This window comes from Cheilinus undulatus, linkage group 20 (assembly GCF_018320785.1).
Source record: "Cheilinus undulatus linkage group 20, ASM1832078v1, whole genome shotgun sequence".
Classification (NCBI taxonomy): Eukaryota; Metazoa; Chordata; class Actinopteri; order Labriformes; family Labridae; genus Cheilinus; species Cheilinus undulatus.
Genome location: NC_054884.1, coordinates 2420539 through 2435977, shown reverse-complemented (window position 1 = coordinate 2435977; position 15439 = coordinate 2420539). Strand labels below are relative to the sequence as shown.

At 42.3% G+C, this 15439-nt stretch overlaps 1 protein-coding gene across 1 annotated transcript in view; it reads right to left on the bottom strand.

Annotated features, from left to right (window-relative positions):
- Nucleotides 1-15439, bottom strand: part of LOC121528783 (germ cell-specific gene 1-like protein) — a 38917-nt gene that overhangs the window by 10308 nt on the left and 13170 nt on the right. Inside the window, exon 3 of the mRNA XM_041816374.1 lies at nt 11664-11816. Coding sequence (XP_041672308.1) covers nt 11664-11816 — 153 coding nt within the window. The remainder of the gene's footprint in view (nt 1-11663; nt 11817-15439) is intronic.

The following is a 15439-nucleotide window of genomic DNA, read 5'->3' as shown; positions in this document are numbered from 1 at the left end:
TGGTAAAATGGAGCAAACTCTGGCAATAATGGGTCAACAGAGGCAATATCAAGCTTTAGTGGCAGGAACTGGTTTAGAAGAGGCAAAAACAGGCAGAAAAAAAGTGGTGGAAAGAGTTAAAAATGGCAAAAATAAGTGTTAAAATATGTGGAAAAAATGATGAAAACTGGTTAAAATTTGGCAAAACTGGGGTAAAGTGGCAACAGTGGAATTTGAAAAATATTCTTAGTTTTTTTAGGGAATCTGGAGACCCCCTCTCAGTGCCCCAGGCCCCTCAAGGGGGGCCCGAGCCCAAGCTTGAGAACCACTGCTCTAGACAAAGATCATACTCCATACTGCTGTCTTTGTGAGGAAAGTAGTGGATGTGGATTTGTGTTTACTGACTGGATGAAGGGAATCCCTGCTTTAAACAATCCCTCAGACTCATGTAAGAAGACCATCCTCTCTTTTCTGATTCTCCAAACTTTGGCATGTTCGGGATCAAAAGTTCACTTCTCTTTTCTTGAGTCAAACAGTTTTGATTTTACTGGTGAAGCTGGAAACACTGGACTTTATTTATTTATATGGTTTCATGCAGACGTGGTGCACATGTGAGGAGAATCTTTGACTCCATCCTGGTATCACTGGTGAGCCATGACCAACTGTTTTAGTCCTCTCTTTATGGGTTATGTTGGAATGATGGTTCATATAAGCCACATTAGGCCACTTTTACACCAGAACTCTCCTCTGAAAATGGAAATCAGGCTTAATTGAATTAATAAATGATTGTTTTAATTAACTAATTGATGATGATTCCATCTGATCTGATCCTTAATGACAAACTGATCAATAAGAAGTCTGAGAGGAGGTCAGTGTAAAAATGAGGAATATACATTAGATTAAATCCTGCTGTTTGGCTTGTTCTAATTGGGTTGTATTAATTGGGGGCGTGGCTTCTTCAGAACAGCAGCTGTGGGAGCAGTAAAAAGAAGACAAAGCTGCTGAGGCCACGCCCACCGCCGCCCACCGCCCTCTCATACTCAGTGAGATCAGGAGGAGAAGGTCCGATCTGTAATGTTCTGCTACAGCTGCTAGGATCCTGTGCTAGGGATGTGCTCTAATTCCTCAGCATGGTTATGAACCCACATGGTAAATGTGGAGGTAAAGTCTTTATAAAGGCTCCTCTGGGTGTTTACTCTAAAACAGCTCAGAGTCTTTTAGCAGGATCTGCATGGAGCAGAAACAACGTGGCACCGTGTTAGCTGACTATGCTAGGTTAGATTTGACAGGCTAATGTACTATTCACACAGGGACTATGACCTATGACCTCTGCAGACATCTGTGAAGGTGCTGCATGGCGGCAGATGTTCAGTGAATTTTCATTTCTAAAGGTAATTAAAGAAAATGTAAAGTTGTGCACATCTCAGTCTACAATAGACTAATGTGCTGACGTGTTTTCCCCTCTCTGTATAAATCTAATCATTTTAGATCTATTGACAGCTGTCCATGAATAAACTAGTGAAATACCTCCTCTAACTTCATCAAGGTGGTCTGATACCGGCCTAACACCAGAGGACTTTACTGAAACTCTCAGAGAGTCTGAACCAGTGATACTGGTGATACTCGAAACATTATTCCCCCAGAAAACCTTAGAAAAGGAAACTTTGGCCTCAGAAATTAATCACATTGATCACTTTCTTTCCCAGACTTGAAGGCTTTAATTGCCAAACTTAATTGTCCCATTTATCCCATTTTGCCCTTTTTTCACCCAATTAAGCTACTTCTGCCACTAAACAACATTTCTTCCTACTTTGTTGCCCATTTTTGCCACTGTTCAAAATTTTCTCACCACTTTTCACCCTTTAAAGCTACCTTTTGCCATTAATAACACTTGTTTCCTCTTTTGTCGCCCTTTTTGCAACGAATTTTAACGACTTTTATCATATTTTTGCCCTTTTTCATTATTTTTTGCCCATTTAAGCTGCCTTTTGCCATTAAATACTACCTGTTTCTGCTTTTTTGCCCTTTTTGTCACTCTTGACTGCTTCTTGTCCATTGTAGTCACTTTTCTCTCATTTTGCCCTTTTCTGCCACTTTAAGACCATTTTTGCCACTTTTAACCATTTTTTTAAAACCATTTTTAGCCTACCTTTGGCCATTTAATACACTTGTTTTTGCTTTTTTGCCCTTCTCTTGACTGCTTTTTTGCCCGTTTTAGTCACTTTTCTGAAATGTTATTGCCATGTCTTTGTCACTTTTGGACCACTTTGCCACCTTTAACTTATTTTTATTGCTACTTCAAGCCGTTTTTGCCACTTTGGTTGAGTAACTCTGCTCCAAACTGACGTCTGAGACCCTCTCACGTCTAAAGGCTTTCTGTCAGACAGCGTTTAGTTTTTAGTCTCAGACTGGATTCTGTAAAGATTGTTGGTCACTATATAAGACTGGAATATGACTTGTTTTGAGATTATTTCCCAGCATGCATTTGGTGGGAATTCACAACGATGTTTGAGCAGAGAACAAGATGTAGAAGGAGGTGGAGATCACATTAGAGTTAATATCTCTGATGTTTTTAAGTCATTTACATTGAGTAGAAAAGAAATGAAAAGATGTACTCCATGATTTAAAATAAGACAATTTCATACATAATACAGTTTCATATATGTGTAGATATTTTTTATATTTTCATATTTATTTATTAATCTGATTGTTTGACCTATTTATTCTGATAACTTGCACAACAAGACCTTTTCATGCGTGTACTAAGTACTTCTGGTTCAGCGTTTATTGTACCGGACCACTTCCGCCATAATGGGCCGTCTGCATGAAAAATGATTTATGACTAATTTATATATACTTTTATTTTACGATCAGTTATTATTTTTATACTGATCATTTTTTAAGTGATTCACTAAAATCCACGTAATCTCATCGTTTGAGCTTTTTATTCTGAAACGTTCACAGTCCCTGTCTACTGTATTGAATGACGTAGCGACTTTCCTCTGGCAACATGACGGCGAATTCAGCGTCCAGCCAGCCAAACTCCTGTCACATGTCTGTGCAAAGTGATTGTTGAATTTGGATCATAAATCGATTTAGTAGAATTAATGTTAAGTAATCTCTGTGCTTGTTGGTCTGAAAGGTCACATATTTTTCGTCTACTTGTATTTCCTAACGTGATGAACCTGCGTCTGTTAATACGGCGATACACGAGGAAAACAACAAAGACCAGGTTCAGTTCAAGTGACTTCCTGTATTAGAGGACGAGATATGGCGGCGCTCGGTGTGAAGTGGAGGTCCTCCGATGAATCCAGGTCCCTCTCCCCCTCTAAACCTGAAACCAACCTTTACCTGACAGTAGACCTGCCTGTGTCTGCACTAACATCCATGGATGTTTATCAGATCATTACCAGATAAATCGGGACAGTTCTGGACCTAAACCGCCTCAGTGGTTATGATTCAGGCTGCAGTCTTCTCTCCATGGTTAGTGTTTGTAGAAGCGTGTCTAAATGTGTTTGTTTTCGTGCGTTTGGGGAATTTTAACGTTCGTTTTAAGAGATGGAGGGGAACTTTGCTCCACGATGTGCATCAATAATGAGCTTTATGTCTTCTTTCAAATTCAATACTCAACATTAACGTCAGATCTCTGCAGGAATCAGCAGAATGACCAACAGGATCACACGATTTAAGTTCAGTTTAACTGGAGCTGAAGGGTAACTGCTCCACTGTTTAACATAAGAGACGGGGTTGTTTTACTCCGTATCACCTCCATGCTTCCTCACAGCGACGCCATACCGCTAAACTATCCTCTGTGCTGGTGTTGATCCTGCAGACTCTACATGTTTGATATTTCATCAGTGATAAAGAGATGTCTTTTCTTCATCATAAACCAACTCTCCTCCTCCTCCATGACTGACGGCTTTAATAAAGTTTAATCTGTCGGGGGGTTTTTTCGTTCCCCTGGACCTCCTCGCCATGAGCGCTCCCCGCCTATAACGACCAAAAACAATGATTTTAATGTGGTTCGTAACTGGGACTCCGTCTGTGGTGATCTGAGGAGCAGACGTCAAAAAGCCACCCGGCTGAGACAGACGCTACAGAAATAAAAACCCTGCACTGTGAGTGAACTTCTCAGGGTTGAGCTGACTGTTTCTCGCTCGCTGTGAGTCACATATGAATAAAACATGAGACGTGCAGACGGGTTGACGGGTTCAAGTTGTGTTGGACTCAGAAAGAGAGCGGGCAAAAAGCCAGAGCGAAAAAATAAGTCAGAGAGGCTCGGGTCTGAAACGTGTCAGCAGCAGGGAGCGAGCAGCTTCACCTCCTGTCAGCCGGGAGAGAGACGACGAGGACGCCATGAAGGATGGCCCCAGGATCCTTCCTGTGGTGACACAACGATGACGGTGGACGGCGTCAGCCTCTGGACCTTCGCTCTGCCCCCGTCACATAAAATATGCCCTGAAACATGAACGCTGGACGGTTTCATCGTCCAATCATACAGCGGAGTCTGGTTAGAGGGATTAAGTTCAGCCAGAGCGAGGACACCAAAATAAGAACTCAATATTTAGTTTGGAGCACCGCAGAACAGGGCAGATGTGGTGTTTCTAAAACTCTATTATCTAATATTATCCCACAGAGCTCCATCAGAGAGTAATCTCAGCTATCACAGACAGAGAGCAATATTTTTATATTCATTATTATCTGAGGACCTCCTTACAGCCCCTTAATGTCCTCCACTTCAAATCTAATAAACCCCAAAATAATTCAGATAAATACAATCTTAGAGCCTTAAAACAAAAGAACTAGAAGGGATTTTAATGGGGCGCAGGTGGCCTGGTGGTTTAAAGGTCACATATGATGAAAAATACTCTTTTTCAGATGTTTCTAACACAAATATGTTTCCTGGCCTGTCCACAATCCTCCAAGAATCAGAAAAACCCATTCCCTCTCCTCCTCTCTTTCTCCACCTTTCAGAAACAAGCCGTTCTCAGATTTTCCCCTCATGATGTCATGTGGGGAGTTAGCCCCGCCCCCAAGTTCGATTGGCCCTAAGAAGAAAGTTCTGCCCTCCTCTCCTGATCCTCCTCTCAGCTGGAGAATCAGGAGAGCCACATATATTTTACCTGAGAGGGGCGGAGTCAGGGGCGGAGTCAGACTGCTCATTAACATTTAAAGCCACAGACACAGAAACAGCTCCTTCTGAGCAGGGCTGAAACAGAGGAGTTCAGAGACATGCAAACATCAAATACTGGAGTGCTTTTACAGCAACAAACTTCACAGGGAGGTTTTGGGGACCTCTGAGACCGATATGAACTTGTCTTAAAGTGGTCAAATATGTGACCTTTAAGGCGCGCCGTGGTCAGCCCAGGTTTGGATCAGCCCTGTTGCACTTTCCCGCATGTCTCTCTCATCCCTGCTTCTGATTCTATCCACTGTTCTCCACCATCAGTAAAGGCATAAAAGCCCAAAAATGACTCTTCAAAAAGGGATTCTAAATCAAACTTGAGGGAGAACTCACCAGTTTGTCCTTGGATATTTCATGCTGCAGTTTTTTGGTTTTGTGCAGAGCCAGAGAAAAATCCTTCCATGGTCAGCGTATTTTATGGCAGATTCATTTCCCAGATCAAAAATCGGGGGAAACTCTCATCATGCTGTTTTTCGTTGTTAACTAAAAATGGAAAAACGGCTTTTTATTTATTTATTTTTTTCATATTTGGTCAAAGACCACAAAAAAAAAAAAAAAAAAAAAGGAATAACAAGAGTTTTTTCTCTTTTTTGAGTCTGGTTTCGACCAGGACTTTCTAATCTTTCTACTTCTATTCCACCAGTCTCATGATATGATGTGTACTAGAGCAGATGTTGATCTGGGAGAATAAACCAGTCAGAATTCAGAGATCCTGAATTTTCTCCTTATAATCTATTGATCCATAAAAATCCCATAATATTTTCATTTTCATATTTTCACTGTAAAGGGTCCTCCCTGTTGCCCGTCCTGTCATTGTTTTTATACCATAATGTTCTGGTTTTATAGAACTGTAACTCCACTCGCATCTGTCCTGACTACACGTGACAGGAGAGAGCGTGAAGCAGCCTGATTATTCCTTTAATAATGTCCTGACAGCATGTGAGCGATGCAGTCACTTTTACACGGTTCACACCACAGAGTGCTGGTTTGACTGTTTTAGGAGAGTTCAGAATCAGAATCAGCTTTATCAGCCAAGTATGACTACAGAAGGGGAATGTGAGTCCAGTCAGCTTTGCTCTCAGTGAACAGGAAGTCAACATTAAATACAAAATAAAAGCCATCTGAGTAAAGTATGACAAGTTAAGATTTTAATATTTACAGGCTCTTATCGCTATTATTTCTAGTAAGCCTGTGTGCACTGATGTACAAAGGGAGCAAGAATGCTGACTGGACAGTTGGTGCCTCAGCGCTGATGAAGAGTCCTTATTGACTCTTTAGGAACCAGTCTAGCTCAGAGCAGACCCCCTACACAGAGACCTGGCCTGTATTTATTCTCCAGCACAGTTCTGACTCTTAGAGGTCTGAGTATTCTCCACAGAAACACGTTTCTAATATGATGCCTAAACTTAAACCCTCGGATCCTGCTATGTCCGTTTTGAGTACATTCATCATTTTTATCATCATTATTTTGAGTTGATAGTCACAGTTTCATAGATTGAGGCATCAAATTTGGCCAAAGTTATTATTTTTCTTCATATATATATATATATAAAAAACATGTCGCCCAAAGAACTTTACTGGCACCAAAATGCTCCATCCATGCTTGTTCATCTGAAATCTGGACTATAGACTTCCATTAAAGACACGTTTTTTGACTGTGTGTCTATGGCACCAAAACAACATACAGCAACCTTTTCTATGCAGTCACTCGATCACCAGGGATCTACATTTCACCATTCCACAGTGATCCAGCAGTGCCAGCACACCATTTTAACCCCTTCAGCAACGTGCATGCAAGATTTCTTCCATGGACTCAGAGTGTTTGAAGCGCTATTTCACCCTCTAAACATCATCAGAATTAAATGAACCGATTGATGCCACTAGATAGGGATGTCTGAGAGTGGGCTACATGTGTAAGGAAAAGTCTGTGTGCTCCTACGTGTGTGCTCAGGTGTGAATCTGCTTCTATGTTTACAGATGGACATGCTGTAAGTGGAGCGTTTACAGCTGGAAATGCTACTTCTGAGTTCTGCAGTCTGGGACTAAGAAAGAGGGACATTTAGACAATTTCAACTTTGCCCTCACTTCATAGCAAGTGGATGGACATGCATGAGGATGCACGTGTCTTTTCGATCAATAGGTAAGAAAATATCATATCTCAGATATGCAGTAAATCTGTATATGTGCATAATTAACGTAATCACAGTCATATTTTGGTTAGAGGTGGAAATGTGCGTGTTTGTGATTCATATCCTACATATTTCCTCAGATTTTTTTTGCCTGTACATAAAATAAACCTAACATGAACAAATGCATTCACTCTCATATGATTTGGTAGAGTAGGAGGCTGGAGAAAAGGAGGGTCAAACTGGCTCCGATAGACTCATCTGAATCCAAGTCATAGGCATAGTGTACAATAACTGGCATAAAAAGGGTGTAACATTGATTTTTTTTTTCTTAATTTTTTTTTTTTTTTAGCGGTCAGGTTGAGGAGATTTGAAGCAGTGAAAGTTAAAAAAAAATCTGAAAAATGAGTATTTTATTAACACCTTTCTGCATGTCTGTTTTCTGGACAAACAATGACAGATGGAGCTAAAATATGAAATTTGGCACTACAAAAAAATTTTCAATGTATCAAAATCAGTTTTACTACTCATCAGTGACATGGCCCAGACTGTATTTAATGGAAAAAAGTCTTTTTTTATCTAGACAATTTTATACGGGAATTATGGTGTTTTTGTGGGGTTTTTTACCATAAAAAAAATGTGACATGGCGTACAAAAACTGGCATGAAAAGGGTGTGACATTGAAAAATTAATATTTTATTAACACCTTTCTGCATGTCTGTTTTTGGGACAAACAAAGACAGATGTAGATAAAAATGACAAGGAGCGAGGGTTAAAGACTGCTGCAGAGCTTGACTTTTATCCTGCTGCTGACCTACAGAGTCATGGTCTGAAGAGGTGTCTGTGCAGCCGTCTGCTGATTCACCGCTCTGAGTGTGGTGGTCAGATCGTTTTCACAGAGTGGATTAGAGGAAGGTCGTTGTTAAGTCGTCCGCTGAGAGAAAGAGAGAGAGGCTGATGGGAAATCTTCTCAAGGCTGTGAGGCTGCAGCCGAGCTCAGGAGGAGGCTGGACCGGTGCCAGCGTGAGGACTAAAACCCTCACCTGTGCTTTAATAGAGACTGAAACAACGAGACCAGGAGCTCGAAATGAGATTCTTCATGGGCATCAAGGTTCAGACCAGTGATTCCCAAAGGGGGACCCGTGCAGATCCAAAAACCACTTCCAAGAATATGAGACTCAGGGGTCGAAGATAAAAGCTTCCAGAGGAGAGTGGTGGGAGAGCCTCTGCTCCTTCACATAAAAGGAGCTAATGAAAGCCATCTGACATCTGATCAGGACCCTCCATGATGCCACACCATGTGGGAATCTCTGATATATCCCATCAGGCCTCAGGACCCCCCAGGAGGAGCGAGAAAACATCACTGGAGAAGCAAATGTCTGTGTTTAACCTGCTGCCAAGGTGACTCAAACCCAGAGAGGCGTAACAGGATGAACCCTTCCTCTACATGAGGGCTCTCCTGGGACGCTGGTCTCTATTCATGCTGCTGCTAATTTAATTGGTGCAATAAAAGGGCGGGTCTAAGGCCTGAGAGGTAATGCTTCAATCAATACAGAGCAATAAAAATAAGAGCGAGGTACATGAATTTTTATTCTACTTTTTACTACAAACATGCAGTTAAATGTCATAAAAATGCATTTAACATAAATCCTCTTTACTAGTCCTGATATTACCAAGAGGAGCCTGAACAACAGGGAGTCAAGGAGGAAGGACCAAACACTGCAGGATCTCAAGTGTCCTAACCTGGGTTCTGGGGGGGGGGGCAAAGGGCAAATTTGACAAAATTGTGTTTATCAGTGTCCTCTGTAGCAGCAAACACAGTCATCCCAGCAGTGGATAGAAATCTGCAGCCTTACGTCGTCGATCGTGCTGGTGAGGGAGCGGGCATCTACGAGAAAGATGCTCACTACTCAGAACACAGAGATGAAAACGATATATCTCCGTTTCATTTTGAAAAGTTCTCTGGAAATACGGGATCATTTCAGGAAATATCTCTGTAAGCACGAAACCACTGAAAAGCACTGAAAACGCTGTAGTATATATGCCAGGCCTGTAAGTGGCGCTGAAACGCTGCCACAGAAATGCACCAAAAGAGAGAAGAAGATCACAGAAAACTGACCCAAACTCTCTCCTGGTTGTTCTCTGCGTTGGATTTAAGAACTTCTGGTGTCTGCTGTGCTCTGTGGTGGTAAAGGAGCATCAGATTCTGCTGTAAAAGCTCAGTAGCTTCTGCAGCACGAACACAACCCTGTAATCCGCCGTTGTTGTTTTGATTTGATTTGCACATGCGGGGTAAGTGGCCTACGCTATGTGGGAAGTAATCGTTTCAAGAAACATGCGGTTGGCCGTCCACACGGAGACGAAACAGTAAGAGTTTACATTTTTGTTCACTCTGAGAAAAATAATAGAAAAAGCAGAGATTATGGCCCTCTCAAAACGCTGCTTCCGTGTGGATGAAACACCAACCACAAAACTTTTGTGAATACTCCTGAATTCATCTCCGTGTGGATGGGGCCAAAGCCTGGGAACTACAGGTTAACTGATTTGATTGGCCAGGAGGCGACCCAGATCACTAATTAGTCCTGTAGACCTCCAGCTACAGGTCTAGACAGATGAAGGGGGACCAGAGTCTAGAGGAGTCTTTACCCCTTAAAGCCTGTTGTATCATATTTGATACATACTTATGATCAATTATCTCATCAATAGGATCAATAAATCACAAAAAAAACCTTCTGAGTACAATCTGATAAATTATAAAAACGCCCTCGAGAGGATTATCAGTTACCAAAAACACCTAATGAATAAAATGAGATACAAAAAAATAGGTTACATTTTTGGAAATTTAGATTTTTTTGGATTTCAGTAGAAATGAAATAAACATTTCAGTTCCCAAAAAATTAGAATTTTCTGGCTATAATTTGTGTTTTCAGGCTTTAATGGGTTAACCTTGCAAAGCAGATGGATACGCCCATTTCTGTGTTTCTCACTGGCAAATCCATCTTGCAAAGCTCCCGTCTGAACCGTTTGGGCCCAGTTAGAAAGTGACAGGACCAATCAGCAACGAGGGGCAGTACTTTCAGTCTTGGCGAAGTTGTGACGTAAACAAGCAGCAACAAGAGGCTGGTGCCTTTATGGCGGAGGAGATTAGCGTGGATGCTGCTAAAGCGCCAGTTTTATCAGAACTTGATGACATTTCTTCATTAAAAGAAGAACAAAGAACAGCAGGGAGTTGTTTTCTTTTCAAAATTGACAAAAAGTCGAGTACTGACATGTCTATAGAAGCTATGGTTCTTGTTATGCAGCTCTAATGGAGTTTTCTCCTCAGTAGCGGCTACATCACGTGTTTTGTTGCTCTGATTGGCCCGTAAAGCTGTGACAGACAGAACGTTCATCCAATCACCCTCCAAGATTTTTTTCAAAGGCTCTGCCCTTTCCCAAACGCTGTCTTTGGGAGGTTTACCAGATGGATGTGTAAAAGAAATCCATCTGGTGTGTCAGGGTTAGACTGAGCAAAGACACCAGCTGAGCCTCTTTAACAGCTTTTCTCCCTCATTTTGTCATAAACATGCTACTAATGGAACAGCTGGTATTCTATTGATACAACTAACCTTATGAGGTTAAAGACTGAGTTATGATTTGTTGTCTGCAGACTCTTTTACATGAACGACAGGTGCTGGCTTCTGTTTGAGAGCCAAGCTGGTACCAAATGAAGAGCTGTTCAGAGCCGTTATTACTGAGCTGAGTCAGATGATCCGGATCGAGTGAGACTGGACAGACATCATGAGAAAGATCAGGGTTTCCTGTGACAAACTGGACTGAGCCAGACCTCTTGGTAGAAATGGATTCCTGAATGTTGTCTAATTTTAGACGGAGGCTTTTTCTCCATGCTTGCTGCTGTTTCTCTGTGAGCTTCATCAGGTTTTGTCTACTTTTTGTCTACTTTCACGGCCCACAAGTAGCTCAAGAGCTCACTCATAATAAACAGCACTTTTCTATGCAGAAATTACTCACCCCCCCATCCTGACTTATTTGTGAAACGGGATATGGGATAAACAACCTATCAGGGCTAAAAGTGACGTAAAAGGGGCGTGGCTTCTTTGAGTGACAGCTGGGGTCTGCTGGCTCTCTCCTAGTTCTCACCTTAGCTAATTCCAGTACATAAAACAATCCACTAAAAATGAAATCATTCTGCATTTTAAACTTTCTGATTGCAATTTTCTGATAACAGCTGCTGTGTAAATGACTCTGCAAAAGCAAGAAGAACATGGCAGCACACCTGGCCAGGTAAGAACAGGCAACAGTGGCTAACACATGAGCGTCTGTGGCTAGAACATATTTATTTCAGTTCAAAGACCAGCGATGCCTTTACTGACCTGAAAGGACGGTGAATATGGCGGCAAAGGCGTTGAGTTTGAGGCCGTCGATGACGTTCCCAAAGTGACACACCTCGATGGACATGAGGATGCCCCCGGTGGCCAGCAGGAGGATGTACAGGCACTCTGCTACGATGCACAGCCACAGCACGCCTGAGAGGAGAGGAGAGGAGAGGGAGAGATTAATTTGGTGGGGGAGGGGGTGAGCACAGGTGGGTGAGCGATCGGGGGGGGGGGGGGGATATGAGTGAGCAAGGACGAAGAGGAAGGAGGAAGAGGAAGGAGGAAGAGGAGGGTGTAGAGTGACCTGGCAGCCACACGATTAACCTTCACAGTCAGAGAGGATATAAGACCGTCAGCCAGCTGATCGCGGCGTGGCGCTGCGGCGAGCGTGGAGCGCCTGACTATCAGCGGATTAAAAAGCTGTGACTGTAAGCTGAGCTGTAATTACATCCATCACCAGGGGCCAGACGCTGATTGTGTTAATGAATCACCGAGGAATAAAAGAAGTCCAAATATCTCTGTCTGAATTATGAACGCAGGATTTCACCTGCTGCAAACCCTGGAAGAAGAGAGCAGATTTAATTGAATTTAAAGGAGGGAGACGGAGATAAAGAGGGATATTAAAGTGGCTGTTATTCACAGTTTTATTCTCATTTATTCTGAGGAATAAAGGCCAAAGAGACTCTGCTCTCAGATGAAAATCCAGAACATAAATACGGCTGTCATTCAGAGGCAGTGTTTCTGCTCTGCCTGCTTTCAGACCTCTAAATCCCTGCAGAGATGTTCAGATGGATGCTTTATCTGCTGTTCCATGCATTTAGACAGTCTCTCCATCAGGAGATGTTTCCCCTCCTTTGACTCGTTTGTTTTATCCTGGCAGGCAGACTGAGGCCACTGGTTGAACTCTGCAGTAAACATGTTAGTTTGCTTATTGACCTACAAAATTAAGTCAATTAAGGATTGACTAAGAGCAGCCAGGAGGTCAGACGTCTCAGCAGCATTAAAATTTGACACCAAAACAGAAATCTAGCGCTTACAACACGAATGAGAAAGGCCGATGTTACAGTCTCAGTAACTCAGTGATACTTAACCTGTGACACACGTGGCTCTTTGTGATGATTTGTGGCTCTTTTATGTCTTCATTTGAAACGTTATTCCCATTTTTGACACTTTTGTCCTGCTTTTTGCAGATTTTTGCCTTTTTGTTGCCTATTTTTGCCACTTTTCGCCCATTTAAGCTGCATTTTGCAGTTAATGCCACCTATTTCCCATTTTGCCACTCTTGATGCGTTTTGCCCATTATCCCACCTATTTGCTGATTTTTGCCCATTTTAGTCACTTTTCGCTTTTTTTTTTTTAAACAGTTTTGCCACTTTTGCACCATTTTTTGCCACCTGTAACTCATTTTTTCCCCATTTCTCACCCATTTTTGCCACTTTTCTCCCAGTTTTTGTTGTTTTTTGCCCATTTTTGCCACTTCTTTTTGACACTTTTATCCTGCTTTTTGCAGTTCCTTGCCCCTTTTTGCCTATTATTGCCACCTCTCACCCATTAACTCATTTTTTGGCTGTTTCTCACCCACTTTTCCACTTTCTGCCCTTTTTGCCTATTTTTGCCACTTCATGCCAATTTAAGCTGCCTTTTGCAATTACATGCCACTTTTTACCAATTTTCCCACCTCTTTTCAGATTTTTGCCACTTTTTGACAGTTTTTTGCCAGCTTTAACTTATGTTTTGGTCACTTCTCACCCATTTTTGCCATGTTTCTCCCAGAGTTTGCCGCTTTTTGACCATTGTTGCTACCTTATTTTTTTGCAACTTTCCACCACTTAGATTGTGAATCTTGCAAATGTATTTTTCAACAATTTGGCTTTTTGGTTGAGCGGGGTTGAGGAACACTGGTCTAACTGGTCACCGTGTTAACTGGTGCTAAATGGTGTTTTTGTGTCTTTTTCTGGTTTTCATTACAGACTGAGCTAATTTTGATATTAAGATGAAAGAGGACTTACAGCTGAGCTCTGAAAGCTGTAAAAGTTTAAGGAGAAAAATAATGACAGCTCTACATATGAAGGGGGCAAAGGGATGCTGTCTACATTTACGCCTTATTTGACCCGCTTTGAGCCAGCTTCTCCTCCCAGTACAGCCTCAGACTGAAGTTCAGAATGAGCGTTCATCCTCTGTGTGGTTAAACAGCAGACTGACTGATGCCTCCTGTCTGTCCCAACATTTCTGGTAAGAATATGAGGTGATGAGGGTGTTGCCGTCGTTAATCCACCTACTCACACATATAACTGGAACTTTAATGTGTGTCTGTAACCTCCAGTGCCCACAGACTCCGCCTACACCATGGTTAGGGTGTGCTCCAGCCAAAGGTGAGCAACTATGCACACTGGAGGAGTGACTTTAATGAAACACAGCCCTGAGCTCCTGGAGACTAAAGGTCATGATCAGAGGAAAATAAAAGTTCATGTGGGAGTAGAATAGAAAACTGATTATTATAGCTTTATTATTAATCAGGACATTAGAGGGTTAAAGGTTGATGTTTTTTATATAAAATGTGCAGTCAGACACAGTTCTGTGGTTTTCCACATCTGAAGTAGGGCTGGGCGATAAGGTTAAAGTATGAACCCTGACTTTTACACACCAAAATCTATTTACATATTTATCTTTTTTTGAATGACACAGAAACTTCTACAGGTTTCTTTTATTTTTTTTTGTTTTATCAATAACATGCAACACAGTTGATCTGAATTTTCCTTCACAGGTAACCGTAACCCTAGAGAATCAGCAATAACATCGCGATTACAATTTATTAGCCTCACACATAACACGACAAAGCATATAACTCATTAAAAACGACTATGAATTAGCATTCAAGATAGTGCCTAGCATACCCCGATAGCCGTTAGCATTTCTGACTCAGTATTAGCATCACAGGTTAGTGATTAGGCTGCACAGAGGCACAAGGGTTAACACTGTTGCCTCACAGCATGAAGGTCCCTGGTTCACTTCCTGGTCAGGACCTTTCAGTGCGGAGTCTGCATGTTCTCTCCGTGCATGTGCGAGTTTTCTCCTGGTGGCTTCCTCCCACCACCAAAGTCATGCTCAGTAGGTTAACTGGTGACTCTAAATTGCCCGTAGGTGTGAGTGTGAGCGTGCCTGGTCGTCTGTGTCTGTGTGTCAGCGCTGTCATTGACTGGTGACCAGTCCAGGGGGTACCCCGCCTTTCGTCCAGTGACAGCTGGGATAGGCTTTATACCGCTTATTCCATTGGGGGTTACGGGGGGGCTGGAGCCTGTCCCAGCTGTCCCTGGGCAAGAGGCCCTGGACTGGTCACCAGCCAATCACAGGGCTGACATATAGAGTCAGACAACCAGGCACACTCACACTCACACCTGCGGGCAATTTAGAGTCACCAGTTAACCTAACGAGCATGTCTTTGGTGGTGGGAGGAAGCCGGTGTACCCAGAGAGAACTCATGCATGCACGGGGAGAACATGCAAACTCCACATAGAGAAGCCCTGACTGGGAAGAACCTCCTTGTTGTGAGGCAACAGCACTAACCCCTGTGCAGCAGTGCAGCCCGGCATCAAACAGGACGGCTTTATTACCTGTAAAGTTTGTGAAAAATTTGCAGTCAGCATCTGAACTGCAGAGATGTGCAGAGAAAAGGATCCAGAGGAAGTCTGCTGACTTCACTAACATTTTATGATGCTAGAACAATGTTTAAAAGTTATGGATATTTTAAATGTTTGTGCAGTAAATCATCTTTT